The sequence below is a fragment of the Hydra vulgaris genome, chromosome 03, assembly GCF_038396675.1.
Source record: "Hydra vulgaris chromosome 03, alternate assembly HydraT2T_AEP".
Lineage (NCBI taxonomy): Eukaryota > Metazoa > Cnidaria > Hydrozoa > Anthoathecata > Hydridae > Hydra > Hydra vulgaris.
Genome location: NC_088922.1, coordinates 66,997,583 through 67,021,069, shown reverse-complemented (window position 1 = coordinate 67,021,069; position 23,487 = coordinate 66,997,583). Strand labels below are relative to the sequence as shown.

At 27.5% G+C, this 23,487-nt stretch overlaps 3 protein-coding genes across 5 annotated transcripts in view; 2 read left to right on the top strand and 1 right to left on the bottom strand.

Moving 5' to 3' along the window:
• The window catches only part of LOC100200683 (peptidyl-prolyl cis-trans isomerase sig-7), a 51,600-nt gene extending 37,821 nt beyond the window's left edge, over positions 1-13,779 (bottom strand). Inside the window, exons 1-5 of the mRNA XM_065794051.1 lie at positions 13,561-13,779; positions 5,187-5,259; positions 4,605-4,672; positions 2,843-2,907; positions 2,102-2,219 (exon numbers count right to left, since the gene is read on the bottom strand). Of these exons, the coding sequence (XP_065650123.1) occupies positions 2,102-2,219; positions 2,843-2,907; positions 4,605-4,672; positions 5,187-5,256 (321 nt within the window). The 5' untranslated portion in view covers positions 5,257-5,259; positions 13,561-13,779. The remainder of the gene's footprint in view (positions 1-2,101; positions 2,220-2,842; positions 2,908-4,604; positions 4,673-5,186; positions 5,260-13,560) is intronic.
• A 2,664-nt stretch (positions 13,780-16,443) lies between these two features.
• LOC136078353 (sterile alpha motif domain-containing protein 3-like) lies at positions 16,444-22,300 on the top strand. Of its 3 annotated transcripts, none has more exons than XM_065794049.1 (9): positions 16,444-19,388; positions 19,600-19,674; positions 19,817-20,073; positions 20,402-20,510; positions 20,700-20,855; positions 21,052-21,255; positions 21,508-21,700; positions 21,775-21,854; positions 21,956-22,300. In XM_065794049.1, the coding sequence occupies exons 4-9, from the start codon at positions 20,418-20,420 to the stop codon at positions 22,241-22,243; spliced, it is 1,014 nt and encodes a 337-aa protein (XP_065650121.1). In that variant the 5' UTR covers positions 16,444-19,388; positions 19,600-19,674; positions 19,817-20,073; positions 20,402-20,417; the 3' UTR covers positions 22,244-22,300. The 3 variants fall into 3 exon arrangements, with proteins under 3 accessions (XP_065650121.1, XP_065650120.1, XP_065650122.1); XM_065794048.1 differs by having other exon boundaries at positions 19,043-19,388; positions 19,490-19,674; XM_065794050.1 differs by lacking the exons at positions 16,444-19,388; positions 19,600-19,674; positions 21,775-21,854 and having other exon boundaries at positions 21,956-22,153.
• On the top strand, positions 16,462-18,168 carry LOC136078352 (uncharacterized). The gene has a single exon (XM_065794047.1). The coding sequence runs from the start codon at positions 16,462-16,464 to the stop codon at positions 18,166-18,168; it is 1,707 nt and encodes a 568-aa protein (XP_065650119.1).
• Positions 22,301-23,487: the final 1,187 nt, after the last annotated feature.

Sequence of the window (23,487 nt, the reverse complement as noted above, 5' to 3'; positions counted from 1 at the left end):
ATTTGTATTTTCTTTATCTGAAATTGATCCTCCGTAAGCTTTAGAAACAATAAGTATTGATGAATTTGGAGCTACAGATATTGATGTTTTTATAGCGTTGTGGTGTTTATATTCACTTCAAGTTAGTTTTTGTAACTCTAAATTTTTGGGTGCTTCGATAAAAAACTCTGTTCCATTTAAAATTGAGTGCAAGTCTGAATAACTTAATTTCTAAAATCTGTTTGAAATTGTTTATGTTAAAACATTTTTACTTGGAGCAAAAACCAGATGCTTTAAAAGTGAGCTAGAAGCTTTTACCCATGTAGAAAAGATTGCACCTGCTAATCCTAAAGATATATTAAACCTGTCAGCAAGATCAGTTGTTAGTAATCCAAGTCTTAGCTTCATAAGCATTAATAAAAATTCATCTTCGCTGCATAATTTTCATTACGGTCCAAATAGTTTAGGTTTTTTTTTAAATTTCGAAAAACAGCAGTAGATGTATTTTTTAACACCCCTCCATCTTCTTTTAATTAATGGTGATATTGCACTATGTAACTCTTGAAACACACTAACAGACGTAAGGCCAGTATAAAAGTCACAAGATCTATCATTCTTTAATAAATGTTTGTATACGAGTATATTGCAATAACATGATTTGTTTGCATTATATTTACTTACAATTTTGTCTGGTTTCTTCAACTGATGTGGTTGTTGTTAATTTTTTATATAAATTATTATTTTTTTCAATTTCATGCTGAAGTTCATTTTTTAAGCTATCGATTTGATTTTTTAATTTTTGATGCTCTATTATAGAACAACAGTGAACATTAAATTCAACATAATCTGACGGATCATTGTTTGAAAAGGGTGTGGTACTTGCAGACTGAACTATATATATATATATATATATATATATATATATATATATATATATATATATATATATATATATATATATATATATATATATATATATATATATATATATACATTATTGTTATTATTATTATTATTATAATTACTTCTTTAGAGTTTATTTAGTATATAAACTTTATAGTATATATTTTTATAGTCTGATGATGAGTCTAGTCGTCTCTAAATATCACTATTATACATGTTGTGAATGTTCCATAAAAATAAGTAATTTTATAATAATAATATATATATATAAAATCATTCATTCAAGATTTCCTAAAAACAATATATATATATATATATATATACATATATATATATATATATATATATATATATATATATATATATATATATATATATATATATATATATATATATATATATATACACACACATGTGAATGTGCGTGTGTGTGTGTATGTATGTGTGTGTGAGGTGTGTGTGTGTGTGTGTGTGTGTGTGAGGTGTGTGTGTGTGTGTGTGTGTGTGTGTGTGTGTGTGTGTGTGTGTGTGTGTGTGTGTGTGTGTGTGTGTGTGTGTGTGTGTGTGTGTGTGTGTGTGTGTGTGTGTAGATAATGCATAACAATGCTTACTCATATCGTAGTTTGCAGTTGCACAAGTTAGAGCTTCATTTAACATTATGTATCCATGCATAAATTGTCTTTCCACATTTCAAGATTGTATTTGTTATTTTTACAATCAAAGACAGCGCATGTATAGGGTATAGGTTCAGTATTTACATTGTTTTCCATTATAGACCTCTATGACTTAACCGTTGAAACAATGTTTGTTTATGTTATTACTTCCATTTCTGCGCGCGCATAAATTTTATATCGGAACTGTGAAAAGGTCTATTAGAAGAAAATGTCTAACATTGAGAAAACCAGAATTATATATTAAAAGAAAAATTAACTATTAGTAAGTTTATAAAATATATGGAAAAAAAAATCATTTTGCCTTTTTTCTCACGGAATGAGCACAATAAGATTTTTGTTATTTTTTATCATTTATTATTAATTTTATTGTTACAAGATGATTTTTATTTTTGATTTATATTATTTTTGATTTATATATTTATTATATACTAAAAAAAAAGAAGTTAATAAATAGAAAGAAGCAAAACAATAAAGTTTATTTACCAAATATTTTATTTTAAAGCGAAAAAAATCTACAAGTATATTTAAAAAAGTAAAACAATTACTTGAGAACCGTGCATGTCATTTCCATTGTTGACAAATGAAATAGTTCCTTTTGTTCGATGCTTAATTCTTGGTTTTAACTCTAACTCAAAATATTTGGCTTGGTCACCATAGACAAATCTGGTTATTTATAATAATCATAAAAATATATTTAAATCAAAAAAGAAGATATATTAAATAGTAAAATGGTACAAATAAGGTATTAATTAAAAATGTTTTTTGATTTATAGCTAATGGTCATTCTAAAGTGTCATTAATGGTCATAAAGTGTCACTAATGGTCATTCTAAAGTAAATCATACCGTATATAAGTATCAGAAAAAATCTAAAGCTCAACATAACAATTTCAATGCGGAAAAAAATAATTTATTATTCTTCTAAAGCTCAAAATTTAAAAAAAGGAAAAAAATAATTATTCTTCTAAAGTTCAAAATTTAAAAAAAGGAAAAAATTCATTATTTTTCTGAGTATAAAAATACTCATTTTACATCTTTTGTTCCCTTAATTTACTGTGATATTTTTCCCTCAATTTACTGTGATATTTTTCCCTCAATTTACTGTGATATTTTTCCCTAATCTACTGTGATATTTTTAACTTAGCCTGAACGCTTTAAACAAAAGTTTAACTTGAGCTAACAGTTTAACTATATTTTTGATCACATTTGATCAACCTTTAAAATATATAAAATGTAAAAGTAAAATTTATTTTAGAAGTATATTCAAATTATTTTTCTTTTTACTTACGAGTACACAGAAACACCCCCTCTGCCTGTTTCTGTTGGATCACCACTTTGAGCAATGAAGTTTCTCTAAAAATATTGTATTAATACAACTGAATACATATCATGTGTGTGTGTTTTATTTTGGTTTGCACCAAAACAAAAACTGCACTGTTATTTTTAAAATGCATAGAATAAATACCATAGTTATGTGTGAAACATATTTTTTATAATTTCTAATTCACTCCCAACAAGGCTGCAAGCAACCACTATTAAGTTGGGAGTTACTAGGGGAAAAAAAGAATAGAGTTATAGAGCAAGGAAGCAGTTGACAGAAACAGTTAAGAAAGAGGCTCAAGCTTAGCAGATAGAGCAGCTCCAACACCATTAAAAATGTGTTTTTGGACCTTGTCTAAAAGAGAAAGAGCATCACTAGAAGAACCAGCCCAAATATGACAACAGTAGTCCATACAAGGACAAATAAGAGATCTGTAGAGGTAGAGAATGGAATCAGGAGTAAAAAATTGGCCAGCACGATAAAGAGAAGCCACATTAGCCGATGCTAATTTAGCAATCAATTGTATACATGGTTTCCATGAATCAAAAAAGATGTAAAAAAGTAAACCCAGTAAGAGGGTTGCCATTTATTAACATAGGAATGTTGGCCATATTGCAATAGTTGTTTGCAGTAAATAACTGAGTTTTGTTAAAGTTAAAATTTACAAGCCACTGCCAGCCTCAATCTGTTACAGAAGTGAGATCAAATTGTTGTTGGCTGTATTTTCTAAGCATTGGCTGTATGTTCTAAGCGTTGGCTAATGTTGGCTGTATGTTCTAAGCGTTCGAAAAGAGAAGACTATATGTTAAGACAGAGGTATAATGTTGAGTCAGCAAATAGACCTACTTTAGATAGAGAATACCAGCATGCCAAACTTTGTTGAAAGCTTTAAATATGTCAAGAGCAATAGCCCTAGCCTCACCGCCTCCATCTAATGCACAATAAAATCTTTTAGTCACAGCAGTTAGCAAATCAGCAGTAGAGCTAGAGGATTGAAAAACATAATGATTGTCTGACAGTAAGTAATTTGACTCAAGATAGGATGTGAGAAATTTGTTGATCAAAGATTAAAAGACCTTGCGTTAACAGAAAGAAGACTGATCCGACAATAATTGGAGGGCTCAGAATGTTCTCTAGAGTTTTTGAAAATCGGAACAACAGTTGCTATTTTCCAGCAAGCAGGAAAACAAAACTTAGTCAACCACTTATGAAATAGTTTAGAGAGAACTGAAGAGAGTTCTGAAGAACAATTTTATAAGACAGGAATATTGTCTGGACCACAAGCTGTAGAAGAAATTAAATGAGATATGGAATGTTAGACCTATCCTTGTTAATGACACTGTTGAAGTTTTTCCAAAAGTCTCTAGAGCCTAACTTCTGAGAAAAGATGCAAGATTTAGTACAAGATGAAATATTTTAAGAGATCATTGCATGGCCAGAACCACATAAGGGAGAAAAAGGAGAAACACAACACAACACAAGCTAGGATCAGAGACAAGACATAAATCAAGGAGTGAAGGTAAATGATTAGGGTTGTCAGGAAAATGAGTCACAAAGTTAACTATCTGAGTAAGAGATTGAGAAATGCAGTAAAAACCATGGTGGTATTTGTAAAGAAAGAAAGTTAAAATTTAAACTACTTTTATTTATATAACTATTCTAAAATGTATTTATACCAAATTAATAATATGCTTTAGTATAACCAAAAAAAACATTTTTTCAAACTTACCCGAACAGAATGAAAACAACAGAAATTATAGTACTTAATTTTGCATAGCTTCAAGAAATTCATGCATGCTAAAATTAGATAAAATATTGATTATAAGAGAAAAGAAATTGACCTCCTTATTTAATTATTTTTTCATTTTCTTAAATGAATATAAACAATCATAAAATGCAAATAAATGATTTCCAATTAGATTAAAAAGCTAACTTTAAAAATAATTCAATAAAAATCTAAAAATTTTATTTTATAGTTTTTTTTTTAAACTTTATATTATTTTGTACTTTATATTAAAATTCATTGGAATTATTCTATTTTTATCATATTAAAAAATGACTTTATTCAAAAATGACAAACCATCTCCTGGAAACCATATATTGAATCAAAATCGACATTTGTTGTTGCTTCTCTATTTTTTTTAGAATTATTCAATTTTTATTTGGAATCATTATTTAGTACAAATAATACTTTTATAATTGATATTTGTTACCATTTGTACCAGAACTTTAAATTATAATAATATTTTGATATAATATTTTGATTTGAATGAATTTATATTCATTCAAATCAAAATTTAAAAGAACTTACATCTTGGCCTTTCTTCAGTGTAAAGATCAAATACCAAATCTCCCAATGTTGTTTCAACTAGAACAGACATTTTCTTAAAAAAAAAGAAGATTTTTATGTTTAATTTTCATATATATATATATATTTAACATCATTAAAATAAAAACATCAAAAAAAATTTCATAGTTTTTAGTTTTAAAAAAGTTCAATAATTTCATCAAGCTCATTTTTTAGATTAAGGAAAATCAATATTCATATCAATCAGAGCTATTTTAACACCTATTTGCATCTATAAAAAAACATTTTCAAATATATTTGGTTGAAGTTTGTCATCATTGCTTACTGGTGATCTACAAAATTTTTCAACCATTTTTCTTATTATTATCTTATTAATAGAATCTATCCTAACTGTATGAACAGCTTGAATATCATTATAAACTTCCCAACTGCATCATCACTGTAATCTTGGTCAGAACTTATAGCTTCCAACATCATCATTAATGAAGTCAGCAATAAACTGCTAACCTTAAACTAATAGAGGTTGGCATCAGGTCTGCAAAAAAATTTTGACGTAGAAATCTTTCAACTATTCTGCTTGTTACTTAAATTTTAAAGTACTTTTTTAGTCAAAACAAAAATTAAGAGTAACTAAAACTGTCTAAAAAATGAAAATAAAAAACTTAGATACTTTTTTTTTTAATATTTATATGTATGTGTATGTATATATATATATATATATATATATATATATATATATATATATATATATATATATATATATATATATATATATATATATATATACACATATACATACACATATTCAAACTTTTAGAGGATGAAAGTTTGAAAATGTTTTAAAAAGTTGCAATAGTTTTTTTTAAAAATGGCAAAACTGCAAACATAAACATATTTGAAATAAAAGCCCTACTTTGAAATCATGAGATATATAGTACCATGGAGTTGCATCTACTGTGCATAATACAATTTTATTAGTAGAATTTTTTTGTTTTTAAATTCACTTTTATGGGTTGCTTAAATGCATTGATGGGCTTTTTAAACCCTTTTTTAAGCCCACTTTTAGCCCATTTGAACAAATTTGAAACCTCAAAATAATTTACCTTTTTGAGATTTTTTTCTCAGTTAGAATAAACAAATAAAGATATATTGTGTAATTAGCTGTGTACAGTCGATAATTTTTTATTTAATAAAAGGAAACAAATTTATAATACTTTCTGCTTTTCCTATTAACTATAGTTGTCTATATATTTTATGATTGCTATTATAACTTAAAATCAAATTGTGTTATTATATATAAAAAGTTAAAATGAAAATTTGTAAATTTTTGATAACTTTAACTGAAATTGATTTTGTATTAAAATCAGTGTTGCATAGTAATGATTACTAAAAGTAATGATTACACTAATGATGACCTTTTTCAAAGTAATGGCAAAGTAATGATTACTTGGTTTGTGGCAAGTAATGGAAAATCTAATCATTACTTTTTTTGGAAAGTAATGAGTAATGGTGATATTAAATTACCCATTACTTTTGTCTCGTCCCCTATTTTTAGAATCCTAATTCTGATTAATATATTCCTCATGTCGTCATTAATAATCCTGATCCAAAGGCTATTTTGTTTACATTAACATTGTGATAGCTAAAGCTATATAAAGTATTTAAATATATTTAGTAAATAAATATTATGGCAATGACAGTTTCATCGAATGGTTGTGATAAAGAAGATGGGTCATGGCATACTAAGGCCAGATTTGCTTTTTTTGAATTTATTCTACCTGCTATGTTTAAAGCAGCAGACAATGTTGTTGGAATATGCAAGCTATGCATAAAGTCAAAAGCATCTAAAATACCTGGTAGAGTTGCAGTGTCATCAAATTTCAATCTATTTTGCATCTATGGAATGCACAAGCTACAAAATTTGAAGAAAAAATTAAAGAGTCCCTAAAAGACAAAGATGGTCAGAACATTCCAACTGAAAATAATAAAGTTGATTTCCTTTTCTCTGAAGTTAGCAAACCAAATATAATGTCATATGACAGCTTCTACAGGATTTAGACCGTACTTTGGCCATGCTCCACCGTCATGAAGCAGTCAAGCATGTTTTTCTTAAATACAACACCACACTGCCATCAAGTGCTCCAGTTGAAAGACTTTTTAGCAATGAATCATTAATTATGACAAAGGAGAGAAACAGACTGAGCAATAATTTGTTTGAAAAACTTTTATTACTGAAGCAAAATGGGAAGATTGAGTTATAAAACCTCAAATTATTATAATTTATAAGTTTCAATATTTTGCTTCATGAATCTGCACTGCAGATCTCAGCTTCGTGGTAAGCACAAGCAGTCCACACAAGCATAGGTATTTAATAAAAGTCTGTGTGTCTATACACACAGACTTTTATTAAATACCTATTCTAATTATATGGCACAGCCATAGATGATAGAACATTATATGTATTATGTATTATAATACATAATTGTTTTCAATGAAAAGTAATGACCAAAGTAATCATTACTAAATTCCAAAGTAATAGATACAACACTGATAAAAATTATATATATAAAAACTTTTCCTATTAACCAAGGGGCACAAGACAAGTTTAAGTTGCCTAAAATATGTATTAAATTGCATGAGTACATTTTATAAACATTTAAAATACTTCTTGTGCCCATTGGGCATCTAATTTATTTATCTAATCTACAAATATGATATAATCATTTAATTAAAGCTACTTATTTTAGATTTATTCAGAAAAAAGTAAGAAGAATTTAACACTAGTTGTCTCGTTGAAGAACCAAAAATATCTCATTGAGGAACCAAAGATAAGAAAAAATTGGTCAAAAACAAGTGGTTTTTGAATATTTTCTGCATTTAAAGGAGAAGTATACAAAAGAAAAGAAAGTATGATTATCCACAGTTCACTGACAAAAACCTTTGAGATCAGCTGTCCTAATGACAAAGCCACTTGCTGCAAGTTAATTACGCCTAAGAAGATCAGAGGATTTCAGGTTTTGCAATTATAATCTGGTATCATATTGTATATATTCTTCTTTTATTTATATATTAATGTTAATAAGAAAAAAATAATAAATATAGCTAATATCTGCTATTAAATAAATTAATCAACAAAACCAGTTGTGATGTAATATATACCAGAAACATTTTTTTTTTAGTATCAAGATAGACAAACTTGGAAATTGTTGAAACAAGACAAGGTAATTTTTTTAATTTTCAGGAAATTAAAAAAAGGGAAAGGTTTTAAACTAAGATAAGGGTAATTCCATATAAAATGACCCAGGTCATGTCACCATATATCTCAGACTTTGCTGATTTTAATACAGTTGAGAGTGCTTAGTAAAATAAGAATTCCTTGAAAATTTTAGCCTCTGGCTCCAAGAAGATCCTGAAATATGACCACTTTACTTTTATCAATTATTGGCCAAGCTCTTCTTGTCTCCTCAGAATAGCAACATTTATTTAGAGGTTTCAAGTCAGATAACTTAAAAAATATTTCATTTTTTTACTTAAAAATTTGTAACTAGCTATTTTTTGGAGTGACAAATCAAATGAAATGATCAGAAGTGTAAAAAATTATGATTAAGTACCTGTAATTATCAATTTAAATAAATTTGGTCAATTTTTTATATACCTGTTTTTAATGCTCAAGAAACACATGTGGCCTTAATGATATCAAAAAAAGTATATTACACATCATTCTGCATATTTATTGATCTTTCAAAAAATATAAGGATTTTGATCTGCAAGTATATAGATTTCTTTATTTATAGATATCATCTTTATATATAGATAACAGGGCACGGTCCCTACTTTTTTTGTAGCCGAATATCGAGATTGATTTTTGTAATGGCATTTCTGTAGTGCCAATGAACATGCATGTTAAAATTGATTTCAGGGCCCCAAGACATTAGGAGTGGACTGGGGCAAGTGACCCAGCTTTTTGTAGTGGAATCTTGTGATTTTTTACTTTCTTTCAGACAAACTGGAGCTCTCAAAGGTTCACTGTTTGTGTAGTCTCGATGAATGTGACCCCTGTCTTGAAATCAATTTTAACACGCTTTTTCATCGGCACTATAAAATTCCAAAAGTTTTAGAGCTCCAGCTAGTCTGAAAGGTAGTGAAAAATCAATCTCTGAAAAAATCAAAATCTAAGATATAGGATGACATTTTTAAAAGTTTCTGGGTCATTTGAAATGAAATAATCCATAAGTAGGTTATTTGGGATTTCACCTGATAATAAAAGAAGTAATCAAGACAAGACTGATTATTTTGCATTTTTGATGGATCAATTAGGAGAGAGGAGTGCTAGAATAGGTGGAATAGATATAAGGTAGTTTTTCTCTGCTAACAGGAGTTTATCCAAGTTTGAAATTAAATCAAATTTTCAGATAATGAATTTAGTCCAAATGGTTTCAAGACTGATGAAGATGATTATGATTTTCCATATCCAGAACTAGAATTGGAGAAAAAAGCCAAAAAGTATGAAACTGTTCTTCTTCCAAATAATATATACTTATAAAAACTCTTGATGTAGCCTTTGGGAAAGAATTAAGCCAAAGGAAACATTTTATAATGGTTAACAGTATAATTCCTAAATCTAGAGAAAATATAACTAAGTTTAAATTAATAAATTAAAATAATATTGCAGGACAACAAGCTCGAAATCCTTGCAATTTATACTGGAACTTGTTAAAAAAATCTGGTAAAAGCAATCAGGGATGATTTGACAGCTTTGAGTTCATTAACCATGTACAGCTTTGAGTTCATTAACCATGTACACATTTGATACAACCAGATTCATACAAAAAAAAAAAAAAGTGTCTTTACAGTAAATAAAGTCTTTAACCATTCAATTTATTTATTAAAAGCCAACATTATGCCTATGAAGTACATATAAGATTTCTGGAAAAATTATACACCCTCTATTACTTGCGGAGCAGAAAATCTATTGTTTAAAATTTAAAAAGCAGCATGGGATGATTTTGATTCAGAGAATCAGGTAGGATTTACATAATTAGCTAATATTTTGTAAAACATTTTTTTTCCTTTTTTGTTTCCACTATCTACTATCGTGTATACAGATATACATTTGCTAACTTTTTTTGCATACTTTTTTCCATATAGTTTTTTCAGAAAAAAACAAAGCATGAAATAATTATTGCTGCCGCAATTCAAACCCTTGTCACTGTAGCAGTGCTTTTTATTTAGTCAGCTGGTAAATGTACTACCCAAGCAGCCATTTATTCATTTATATATATATATATATATATAATATATATATATATATATATATATATATATATATATATATATATATATATATATATATATTTATATATATTTATATATATATATATATATATATATATATATATATACAGGGTTATTCAAAAGTTTTGTCTCCCTATAGTGGCACTTTTTTTGAAGTACATTTTATCTCTTGTCAGCATTGTAATTTATAAATAATTATTTTCAGTATCTAACCTTGACCTTAATACTGTTGTTTACTGATGTTATTTTTAAAAATATGTTTTTGACATAAAAACTATTTAATTTAATATATGAAGATTTTATTATAAAGCAGGAAGGTAAGAATATTTAATAAGGTGCTGTTATTAAATAAACGTAGTTATTTTAGCATGATTAATAGATTGTATTTTGTCTATATTATTATAAAATGAAAACACGGATTGTTAGGGTTTAGTTTAGTGTTCAAAATTTTAAAGGTGAAATTTTCATCATGCATGTCAAAAGTTTTGTCTCCCCCACCCTAAAATTAAATTTCAATTACAAGCGAAGTATTCTGGAAAACTTATGTTTTGTATTATTATTTTAGATGGGAAAAATAGCTGGTGTCACAAATACAGCTCCTGCTTTAAGAAAAAGAATGGCGGAACTGCAGATAGCCGGCATGACGAAGACACAAACTGCCAAAGTGTTGGGGTGTCATCCACGAACGGTTCAGCGGTACTGGACAAAATCACCATCGTCAAAGTTTAACGACAAGTTTCGTTCTGGTCATCCGAAGGCTTTGTCACCAGCGTCAAAAAAAATCATCACTGAAACTATAAAAAATAAGTGGGGTTCATCTCCAGGTGCTTGCGCAAGAAAGCTGAACATGTTGCATCGATATCGGGAAAAAAATAAAATCGTATCAGAGTCAACTGTACGAAGATTCGTTCGCGAACAACCGTGGGGTAAAATTGCTTATAAACAGCCAATAAAACCCCTACTAACTGCAAAAAATAAAGACGATCGCTTAAAGCTGTGCCAGTGGTTAGACAAAAACGGGTATCTGGACGATAACCATTTGGGGCGTATCAAGAGGAGTCACATTCTTTGGACGGATAAGTCGCCCATCGAACTTTTCCCGACTCCGAACCGACAAAATGTCCACATTCGCACTGACGACAAAACTAAAATTATCCCGGCGCAGAAGCCAAAAAATGGACTTAAAATTATGGTTGCCGGTGGAATGTCAGGGTATGGTTTGACAAAATTAATAATTGTCCCAGAAAAAGTTACGATCAATGCTGATTATTACATAAATAATATTCTTCCAGTTTATAAAGAAGCTTGTGTAGGAAAACAAGCCGGTAATGATGCTGACTGTCGCCAACTTGTGTTTAGCCCTCAACATGTGTTATTTCAGCAAGATGGTGCTCCAGCACATTCTGCGAAGAAGACCCAGGAATTTTGTCGTAAAAATTTTGCCGCCTTTATCCCAAAAGGTCGGTGGCCAGGTAACAGCCCTGACATGACCTGTATCGAACACTTGTGGGCAAAACTTCAAGACAGTGTGCTGCATGAACCACGGCCAAAAAATAGGGAAGAACTGGTACGCCGTGTTCAAAAAAATTGGAAATCGATGGATGGTGATTATCTGAAGGCTCTGGCGGAATCTCTGCCGAGTCGTGTTGCGGCTGTTCGAGCTGCAAATGGAGGACATACTAAGTACTAAGCATGAATTATATTTTTATTTTATTGGTTTATGTATTGTTGTGTTTAATAAATATGTATTTCTTGCAAATCATTACTTGTTTTTGTATTAAAGTTGAAATTGTTAGACCAGTGGGGGAGACAAAACTTTTGACTATTCCTGTATATATATATATATATATATATATATATATATATATATATATATATATATATATATATATATATATATATATATATATATACATTTACATACATTTACATACATTTACATACATTTACATACATTACATACATTATATACATATATATATACATACATTATATATATATATATATATATATATATATATATATATACATACATACATACATACATAAGTATATATACAACCCATCATTTCTGATGAGTCTTTATTGATGAAACAGTGTAAAATTTAAAACAAATTCGATAGGTAATTTTCTACTAATTTATATATAATATATATACATACATATATATATATATATATATATATATTTATATATATATATATATATATATATATATATATATATATATATATATATATATATATATATATATATATGTAAATTATGTTAGTATATTTTACAAATAGAGTGCTCAATGTTCTTAAAGAACAGAGCAATAATTAATTAGTAAAAAACACTTATCTAACTTTTATCTTCGACTTGAAGTTTTACCATTGCTGGATCATCAGGATCATCATTTTATATTTACTGTATATATATATATATATATATATATATATATATATATATATATATATATATTATATATATATATATATATATATATATATATATATATACACAGTAAATATAAAATATATAATATATATATATATAAGTAAATATAAAAACATTAAATTGGCTAGTATCGGTAACAGATCTATAAACATTTTTAAAAAATTGTTGGTTTAACTAAAAACTTTATGCAATAATATATTTGTATTTTTGTACTGAGGACAGACGTTATGCCTACCGTTCATATTTTCTTCGAATTTTTAACAGTAGTACCTATCAGTATAGAATAGAAAAGCACAAAGTTTAACATTTCATAAGTAACAGTAGAAGTCATTTATTAGGCACTTTACAATAAACAGACCTAAAGCAGCAATGACTAAGTTAAAGAAAAATTTAAGGCAGCTTTAAACCATATAAAAAAAAAAAGTTTATAATGAACTTAATTCGAACAATAAATACATTTAACATAATATTTTTGAAAATTAAAGTTTAAATTTAAGCCATGATCTTATTTAGAATTATTTATACGAAAGCATAGGACCTTTATACCCAGTAATATTACCCCATACAAAAGTAATAACTTTATGTATAGTTTACAATTTTTTAATGATTATGTATGAAAAGCTTCTAACAATATGAGACTTACTAAATTTTAAGTCTTTTTACTAACAGAGGTCAAGAATCGTTAGACACTTCATTAACTTTTTATTAAGGTTGAACAATCAATTCTTGCTTAAAATTTCATTTTAAAGACTTTCATGATACTTTTGACATATGAGCTGACTTAATTGGAAGCGTTAAACAAGTCCGACATAAGTGCAACATGAGGCAACCGATGCCGTTATTTAAGTTAAACGCAGTCAGTGTTTTCTTATCACGCTAAAAAAAATGGTATAAATTTCTACCTTTAAAGTATATCACATATCGTACACCCTTAAGGTAGGAAGTTATACCTTAAGATTAAAAGTTATATTAAAAAGGGTCTTATGTGGTAAAATTTGATTATATGTGATATCAACTAGAATATCAACTGGGAAAAATTAAATCACAGCAGTCACGTTTTCTAATTACAAACCGTGGTCCATCAATATGGAATCGTTTCCAAAATAAAAATATTAAAGACCTAAAAAGCATTTCATCGTTTAAACAACAAACTAAAATGCATCTCCTTAATTCCTGACATATATATTATAGTTTACAGTATTTGTTTTCAGATTTTTTTGTATTTTTTCTTTTTATTTATTTTTTATTTTTTTCTTCTTCTTAGGTGTTTTAATTTTTTTTTTTGTTTTTTTTTTGTTTTCAATATTTTACACAAAAAAAGAAAGAAAAAAAGAGTTTTGCTTTATTCAATTTTTATTTTACTTTAAAAATTAAAGTTTTTATTTTTATTTTAATGAGTGACTAAAGGGGCTTTATGAAAAGGTTGTGATGATAAACGCATCATCCCTACCTTCTTTGAGTCCCTGACTGATTATAACAGTATATATGTATATTATAAATTAAAAAGATTAAAAACGTTTTTTATGTAAACGATGTTATTTATTTTATATGAAAAATTGTAATATTGTTTAATCAGCGAAATAAAAGTTAAATAATTAAAAAATATATATATATATATATACCTAAAGGTAGGACATGAGGTATATACCCTTAAAGCAGGTGTTTAAGCTAACTTTTATCCATGGAGAAAACTCTAAACATTTATATGTTTATACTTATCAAATAAGGATGGTTTGCAGAAAATTGCGAAGAAAAAAGCCCCGAAATATTTGCTCCTTCCTGGCCCAAACGTAAAATTTTTGAACGCTGAAAGGTTATACAATGAAAGTTAAAATTTATAGATGATAATAAGTCTAGTTGAGAATAGTAAAAAATATATTGTTGCTCTTGGGTTTGTTTCTCATCCTTATTAAACATAAGTATAAGCATATTATGGTTTGGGGTTTTCTCCATGGCTGGAACTTAGCTATCTCAAAGACTAAAAAAGCTGGATCCGCCTCTGTCCTAAAGTTATTTCAGTTTGTTTTTTTTAGTTTGTAGAGATTGTCCAAAATGAATGTACTCTCAACTGCTTAATAAACAAGGAGGTGGGACGTTTTTTTTTTTGTTTTTTTTTCTCCGATTCCCCCGTAGTTTATATGAACCCCACCGCTTATTAATTTTGAAGAAATGTAAAATAGTTTTACAATTTTTTTCTCTGTAAGAATCATTCACTAAGAAGTGTTGAACAAAAACTACCCATCACATAAAAGCGTCAAAACATTAGTCTTTTTATCATAAATAAAAATTTATGAAACTAATAGAAAACTTTATTTTTTGTTTCAAAAAAAGAGATGTGTTTTTGTTTAAAAAAACTTTCTTCACAAATAGAATTTTTTGTTTTTGAGTTATATTTCTAAAGCATTCTCGAATTCTTTTAGTTCGTGTTAATTTTAAGTGCACACTAAGAAATAAAGGTAAAACGGGGTGTTTTTATATACCCTAAGGTATATTTACCGCTGCTTAATCCTAATATTGAAATTGAGGTATATTTTTCTGCCTTAGGGTATGAATTTCGCTACTTTGTAATAGGGTTTTGAAAAAACACCCTAAACACAAATCTAAAAATAAACGGCAAACCTTTTATTAGCAAACTAAGGTAGAAAATTCTACCTCGGCTAGAGAAAATATCTACCTTAGCATTTTCTACCCTTGCAAAGCAAAAAAGCACGACAAAATGGTAGGATTCTTAGGTGGATATGTGGATGAGGATATTCTTAGTATGCTATATATTGTATATATTAGGGTGACCAGACGTACTCTTTTTTAAATTATTATACTCTTTTTCAAGTAATATTTTTATTGTATCTCTCTTTTTTATTTAAACCACTAAATATACTATTTTTTAAACATTTTATGAAAAAACTTTTTTATTTGGCAACATATCACTAAATTGTTTTCATGTATGAAATGTTTTAACTGGTATAGTTTTGATATTAAACTCAATGTATTTACATAAACAAAAAATGTACATTTTTTTTAACTGACGTTTTGGCTTAAAACTGGGTTCAATAGTATATATATATATATATATATATATATATATATATATATATATATATATATATATATATATATATATATATATATATATATATATATATATATATATATATATATATATATATATATATATATATACATATATATATATACATATATATATATATATATATATTTATATATATATATATATATATATATGTCTATATATATATATATATATAATATATATATATATATATATATATATATATATATATATATATATTATATATATATATACATATAAATATATATATATATATATCAAAACATATATACATTGTTCATCAAAACTATAGCAGTTATAATATTTCATATAATATATACATATATATATAATATTTCATATAATATATATATATATATATATATATATATATATATATATATATATATATATATATATATATATATATATATACTTTTATTGTTTTGTAATTTCAGTCAAAAAATAATTCAGATGTCTATATATATGTGTAAAGTCATTTATTGTCGAAAACACTTTTTCTTATGTCGTGATCTAGTTAATCATATGCTTCTTTCGCATTCTGAAGATAAATTCATGAATTTAGAGTGTGGCATTGGTGAATGTAAATACTTGTATAATACAGCTAATACTTTTAAATGGCACATTAATAAATGCCATAAAATAGCTGTTGATGAATCTTTACTCAAAAATACAGACTCCGAAATATTGGACAGTCAGAAAACAGAGGAATATGATGCCAGGGAGTGTGAAGAAAATCTGTTTTTAAATATTGACGAGTCCTTAATGCGTGATTTTATGGATTTTAGTGAATACTTCTCTAGACAATTGTGTCACACTAAACTATATTGTAGAGAAAAATTTATGCTTCCAAAATCAGTAATAAAGCAAATTTTCGAGCAAGTTCAAACATTGTTTGACTTGTATCAAAGCAGTATTTCTTCAATAATTCGGGCTAAACTTAAACATTGTGGAATTGATTGGAAACTAGATTATGTGTATAGACAAATTCTTGAAGAAGATTCTTTCTATAAACGTATTTCAAAATCAACATCCACCGACCATCTAATGGAATCATATATGAAGTTAAACCTTGACTATGTTCCTCCAATTGAATATAATATCTCACCAATTGACAATAGATTTATTGTTACGTTAGAAAATAAAAATCAAGTTAAAACTAAATTTCACTATGTTCCTTTATTGGCAACTTTGAAAAGTTATCTAAAACGTGAAGATGTTTGGAGTAGTTTTCAGCATAAAAAACAGGTTAGTGATTATCTACATGACTATACCGATGGTTTGGTATGGCAGTCACGAATAAAACATTTTTGCTGCGACTCTTTTATCAGACTACATTTCTATAGTGATGAGCTTGAAACATGCAACCCGCTAGGAAGTCGAAAAGGAACTCATAAAATAAGTGTTTTTTACTTTATTGTTGGCAATATTGAGAGTAAATATTGGTCATCATTGAACCACATTCATTTAGCACTGATTTCTAAGTATAGTATAATTAAAGAACATGGCTACGCACTAATTCTACAACCTTTGTTGAATGATTTAATGATGCTTCAAAATGAAGGTATTAACATTAATGTTGAAGGTATAACACACAATCTTAAAGGCTCCATTGTTACATTATCTGGTGATAATTTGTCTGCACATACAATTGGTGGGTTCTCTGCATGTTTCTCGTCTGGCCGTATTTGTCGAAATTGCATGGTACCACATATTAACATTCGTAATATTAAAACTGAAAGTCAATGTATTTTAAGAACTAAAACCAGTCATGATTATCATGTTAACTCTGTGTTAATTGATCCAACTCTGATGCCTGCGTATGGAGTTAAAAAAGAATGCCCATTTTCTATCTTAAATTATTTTCACCCAATTGATTCCATGCCCCAGGACATATTACATGACATATTGGAAGGACTGATGAGTGTTAATTTTAGTGTTGTTATAAAAGGCCTTGTTAAAGATAAGTTTTTGACAGTCTGTGAGCTCAGAAATATACTAAAAAATTTTAAATATGGGATTACTGAACGCTGTAATAAACCATTGCCTTCAAATGTTCCACTTAGTTTAGTATCAAGTAACAAGCATATCAGTGGAAAGGCTGTGGAGAGGTGGTCATTATCATCTTCCATTATATATTGGAAAAGTTGTACCATATGAAAACGAATATTGGTTGCTACATTTGTTATGCAGAAAAATATGCCAAATTATTCTTTCACCAGTTATTGATATAGAGTGGATTCCTGTACTCACCCACCTTATTGCTAGGCACCATGAGTTATTAGCACGATTAAATCCAAAATCATTTACACCCAAGATACATTTTCTTGTTCATTATCCACGAATGATTTCCCAATTTGGTCCTCTTAGATTACTTTGGAGCCTAAGATTTGAAGCAAAACATCAATATTTTAAACAAATTGCTCATCGTGTGAAAAATTTTAGAAACATCACTAAAACTCTTGCTGAGAGACACCAGATGGCTAAGTGTGCTCTTTTGTCACCAGCAAATGAATGGGTTCAGAGCTCTCCAGCTATTCTCGGTTTACAGCAATTTCTTCCTTATTCAATTTTTCTAACCAGTCTTTGCATAAAAATTAAACAAATGTATGGAATTGAGATAAGTAGTAATCAAAAGAATATACTGTCTGTCAATCGCTTGCAATGTAATGGAACGTTATCACGTGTAAAAACCTTTGTTGTCTATAATGTAATTGATGAAGAATGCGTTCCACTGTTTGCCGAAATTGAATTCATTTTATATTTGCATGGCCTATGGGTTATATGTTGTATTCTCCATTATTCTTTGACTTATAACCCACATCTTGATGCTTACATTACTGAAAAGAGTGATGAATGGATTGTTTATACACCAGGAGCTATTATTAATTATCAGCCACTTAGTTCATATAACGTAAATGGTGAAAATATGATATTTTTGCACAACAGTGTGGTTAAAAGTTAAAATACTTTACAATATTAAATATAAATACATATTTAAAATTCAACCCAACTATTTAATTTAACATTCATTCCCAACCTACCCCACTAACTCCCTAGACTATTAATATGTTAATTTTTGTTTGGGTGTTTATGTTTTTTTAACATTTGCAAAAATATCTTATATATATTTTAAATATCTTATTTAATGTAATGATTGTAAATGAAAATGATTATCTGTTGTTGATGTTGTTGTTATACGGAGAGTATTAATTTCATCAGTCTTTAAATCATACATATTAATAATTTAGATTAAAGTTATTTACTTTTTATTTAGTTTAGTTATTTCTTAAAAATGTATAACTTCAAAGTTTGGACAAGCGACAGAGTTCAGAAAAAAATTTTTGTTGCTGATAATTTGTTGAGTTTAAAGACAAAAGGTTGTTTTTATATTTACAATACCGTTATATTTAATAAAGATTATGCAATTTTATTGATTTATGTAATAATATAAATATTGTTTTTTCTTTACAACACAAAGAAAGTTCAACTTGATCAACCCTCTTGTGATAGTTTTGAATTCTGATGGCACAGAAATAGACGACGATGAGGTGCTATTGCATTGTGTAAATGAAATTTTAATTGTTCTAGGGGCTGAACAACTTTGGACTCATGAAATACCTGTCACTTCAAGGTCTGAGCAACAAGGGAGTTCAAATTCAATAGGTTAATAATTTTATGAACTTGCTATGAATTTTAAACATTTAATTGTATACCTATGTTCTAAGTTATTTAGTCATTTCTTCATTATAGTTGGTAATTATTACTTTTTTTAACTTAAGCATATTATATTAGTAAATTGTTTTAGATTTTTTTACTAATTCTGAATTTGCGCCCCAACCTTGTGCAGTTATGTCTGATAACAGTTTAACGCCATTGCTTGATAATAAATCAACAACGAACGAGGAAACATTGCGTGTGTTTCCTTTGGTGTATAGCATGCCCGTTCTTCCCCCAACATATTTCTGTAGCCCTACAAAAAGCAAAGGACAAGGCTTCATTAGAGCCATTTGCAGAGCATTCTCTTGTGAGAATATTATTTGAAGATCTTATACAATATGATCTGTAAGTTTTTAATTTTTCTTTTATTATGTAGTTAAATCATCGTCATTATTGTCATTATTTTAACATCATTGTTTGTTGTTGGCCCAGGTAGAACTTTTACAGGCATTAGTTTTTTCAAGAACGGATCTCACAGAATAGTGTGTAATTTTGTTAACAGAACTAAATTCCTTCTGTACAGAATGAATGAATTGAACTGTTTTGAAACTGTTAACACATATTCAATTTATTTATAGTTACTGAGGCATATAATTAGAGATTTAATAATATATTTAAAATACAAAGTTTTGAAGGGATTAAATTACCAATAAATAATATACTTATTATTTAGCTACCCATCATCTGTGATGTACAATAGTGTATGTTCTGCTATTGTACGAACATATCCAAATCTATGTGACAGTGTCATAGTTATGAAAGGCAAATCATCGAAGTTATATGTGAGTATTTAAATAAATTTTTATAAAATCTAAATCTTGTTAGGTCATCTCTAAAAATGTTTACATATATGTATGGTGTAAAACTGTATAATATTTACTTTCTATGCAAACTTTATGATTTATATGAATATAAATTCATAAATTTATATACATATAAAGATTTATATGTATATAAATTCTCTATTTTAGGTAACATGGTTGGATAGTCTAAGAACTAAATTTAAATCGGAACGTGCAAAATATTCTAATGATGAGTCTGTTATAGCTCATAAAAAGTTTGCATCCAAAAGAATACACAGCCAGCTGATTAATGATAATCAACCTGTAAAGATAACTAGACTAGAGGTACTGCAATTTATTTAATTTTAAACCAGCATTGTGCCAACTCAAATTTGACTGACTTTATTTTATATATCTTTATTTATTGCAATAAATAACTCTAATAGCTAATTTTTAATGGAAGGTAATATCCAAGTACTATTTTGATAAAATTTGTAATTATTTTTTTGTAAAAATTTTCATATTCGGATTTATGTTGCAGGTTTCAAATGACTCTTTAGAAGATTCCTCAAGTGTAGAGCAACATGTAATATTAATGTTAAAGGAGCACAATAAACATTATCCTGACACGACTATTATATCTGATAGAATGAGCCATACCTATGTATCAAGAAGAATTTTTATCAAAACCAATACTACACAAGTCATATTGCAAAGGTTACCTTGTTTAACAATGGAAATTGAGGTTATTTTTGTGTTTTTCAATAAACAAACTGTAAACATTTATTGTTTACTTTTTCATTTTTGACATTCCTTTTGCATAATTCCTAATTATTATAATTATTGGAATTAATGTTATTATCATATTATATATATATATATATATATATATATATATATATATATATATATATATATATATATATATATATATATATATATATATATACAAATATTTTTACTAGAAATACTAAAATGGTATTAATGCTCATTTTAGTTGTTCGAAGAAGCAAAACGAATCACTGGTTTAGATTTGAAAATTAAGATAATGAAGTTTTTTCAAAATCGTTCAGACAAAATTTTGGACATTTGCAAATCAAAGTTGCCTTCAATAAAAAAAACATTGTTTTTGCAAACCGTCAATATTTTATTAAATGGTATTGGTGCATCATCAAATGTTGATATTGAAGGTATATAATAAATATATTCTTTGTAGTATAGACTATTTTTTTGCACATGTTATCGTATACATATATAATATCAGGTCAGAGAATATCGGCTTCTTTGCTTCTTTTACCAGTTGTATTTGGTGAAGACATCGATCGCTTTTTTTCTTTAAATAAGGTTGTATATCAAGTTTGTAGTCTTTATTACTAACGATTTTATTATGAATAATTATTAATGAAATTAGTACTTTAATAATTTATACATTTTTGTAATAACAGAATCCACAAGTTTCCACTCCATCAATAACCATCAGATGTGCAGGCGAAGCAAATGTTTTTAACGTTGATGATGCCGAAATAAACGTAATGCTCGACGGCATAGTAATAGCAAAATCAAAGACAGTATTAAGTGCGCTTACAAGTTTAGTTGCAGCCTACTGGGTGTACGAAATTGCATTTGACGCAAAACTTAAAAAAACATTAGATTTTGTTGCAAGCCATGTTTGTGGCGTTTCTAGCTACATTACAACACCATTTAGTCAAAGAATTTTGAACAAACTTTTGTAATAATAGATAATTTCTATAAAAATATAACTTAAAAAAAATAATTTGTATCTCAATAAACACGAGTAAATTAATTACAATTATAATACTTATACCATATAATACTTTAAACTAGACATACTTTGACCGGTTCCACAATTAAACTAAAGCTGCAATGTAAATTCGCGTGATAAATATTTATATTTCTGCCCTAATTGGGTAGATTTTTAAATCTTGGGTGGATTATTATACCCTTGTTAAGGGTATATTTTAACACCCGAAAAGTTAAGGTATATTTTTCTACCCATAGGGTCGGATATACGAAGTACCTCTACGGGTAGAAAATTCTACCCTAAATCTAGGGTAGATTTTAAATCTTGGGTGGATTATTATACCCTTGTTAAGGGTAGATTTTAAAACCCGAAAAGTTAAGGTATATTTTTCTACCCATAGGGTCGGATATACGAAGTACCTCTACGGGTAGAAAATTCTACCTTTTTTTTTTAGTGTGTAGAAAAACATTAAAAAATAAAATTTGGTTTATTTTTTATTGATACTATGTTAAAAATATTAAATTATCTAAGTCTATCAGTGAAATTTCTTCTTATAAAAAAACGGATGACGTCATATTGCAACACAAGCAGCTCGGAAATTTAAGTGCACCCAAGTATATATCAATAAAACATTGAAACCAACAATTGAGTATTTTTGGAGTATTTTCAAAAGAAAAGTGTATGAGAATAATTGGAAAACTAATAATCTCAAGAAATTGCGCAACAGAATAAAGTATTGCCTAAAATGGAAAAATTTTTTGTACAGTGCCTTTCTGAGTCAACTCGGCGTCGATTAGACAATATAAGACGAAACGATTTGATTGAAAAAAGTCAATATGCAAATAAATTGCCCACTTTATACACTAATTTTTCTTTTTTAAATTAACTTTTTATTTCTTTTTATTTCTTTTTCCCAGAAGCCAGACGGGTACTTTTTAAGGATTCAATTTGTTTTTGTTAGAAGCAGTATCCAAAATTTTAAAACAATTATGGTTACTTAGATTTTTACAACAAACAGATGAAATTAAATGCTTATAAACATTATATTGTTTGTCACTTGTAAGATGCTCATGAATCCGTGTTGTCTGTGTCTGGAGGTTTCTCCAATATAACTGGCATCACATCCAACACAAGAAAATTTGTAAACAACATTGGATTTGAACAACTTAGAAAGTGGATCTTTTATACATAAATTGTTTTGTAATTTGTTGGTAG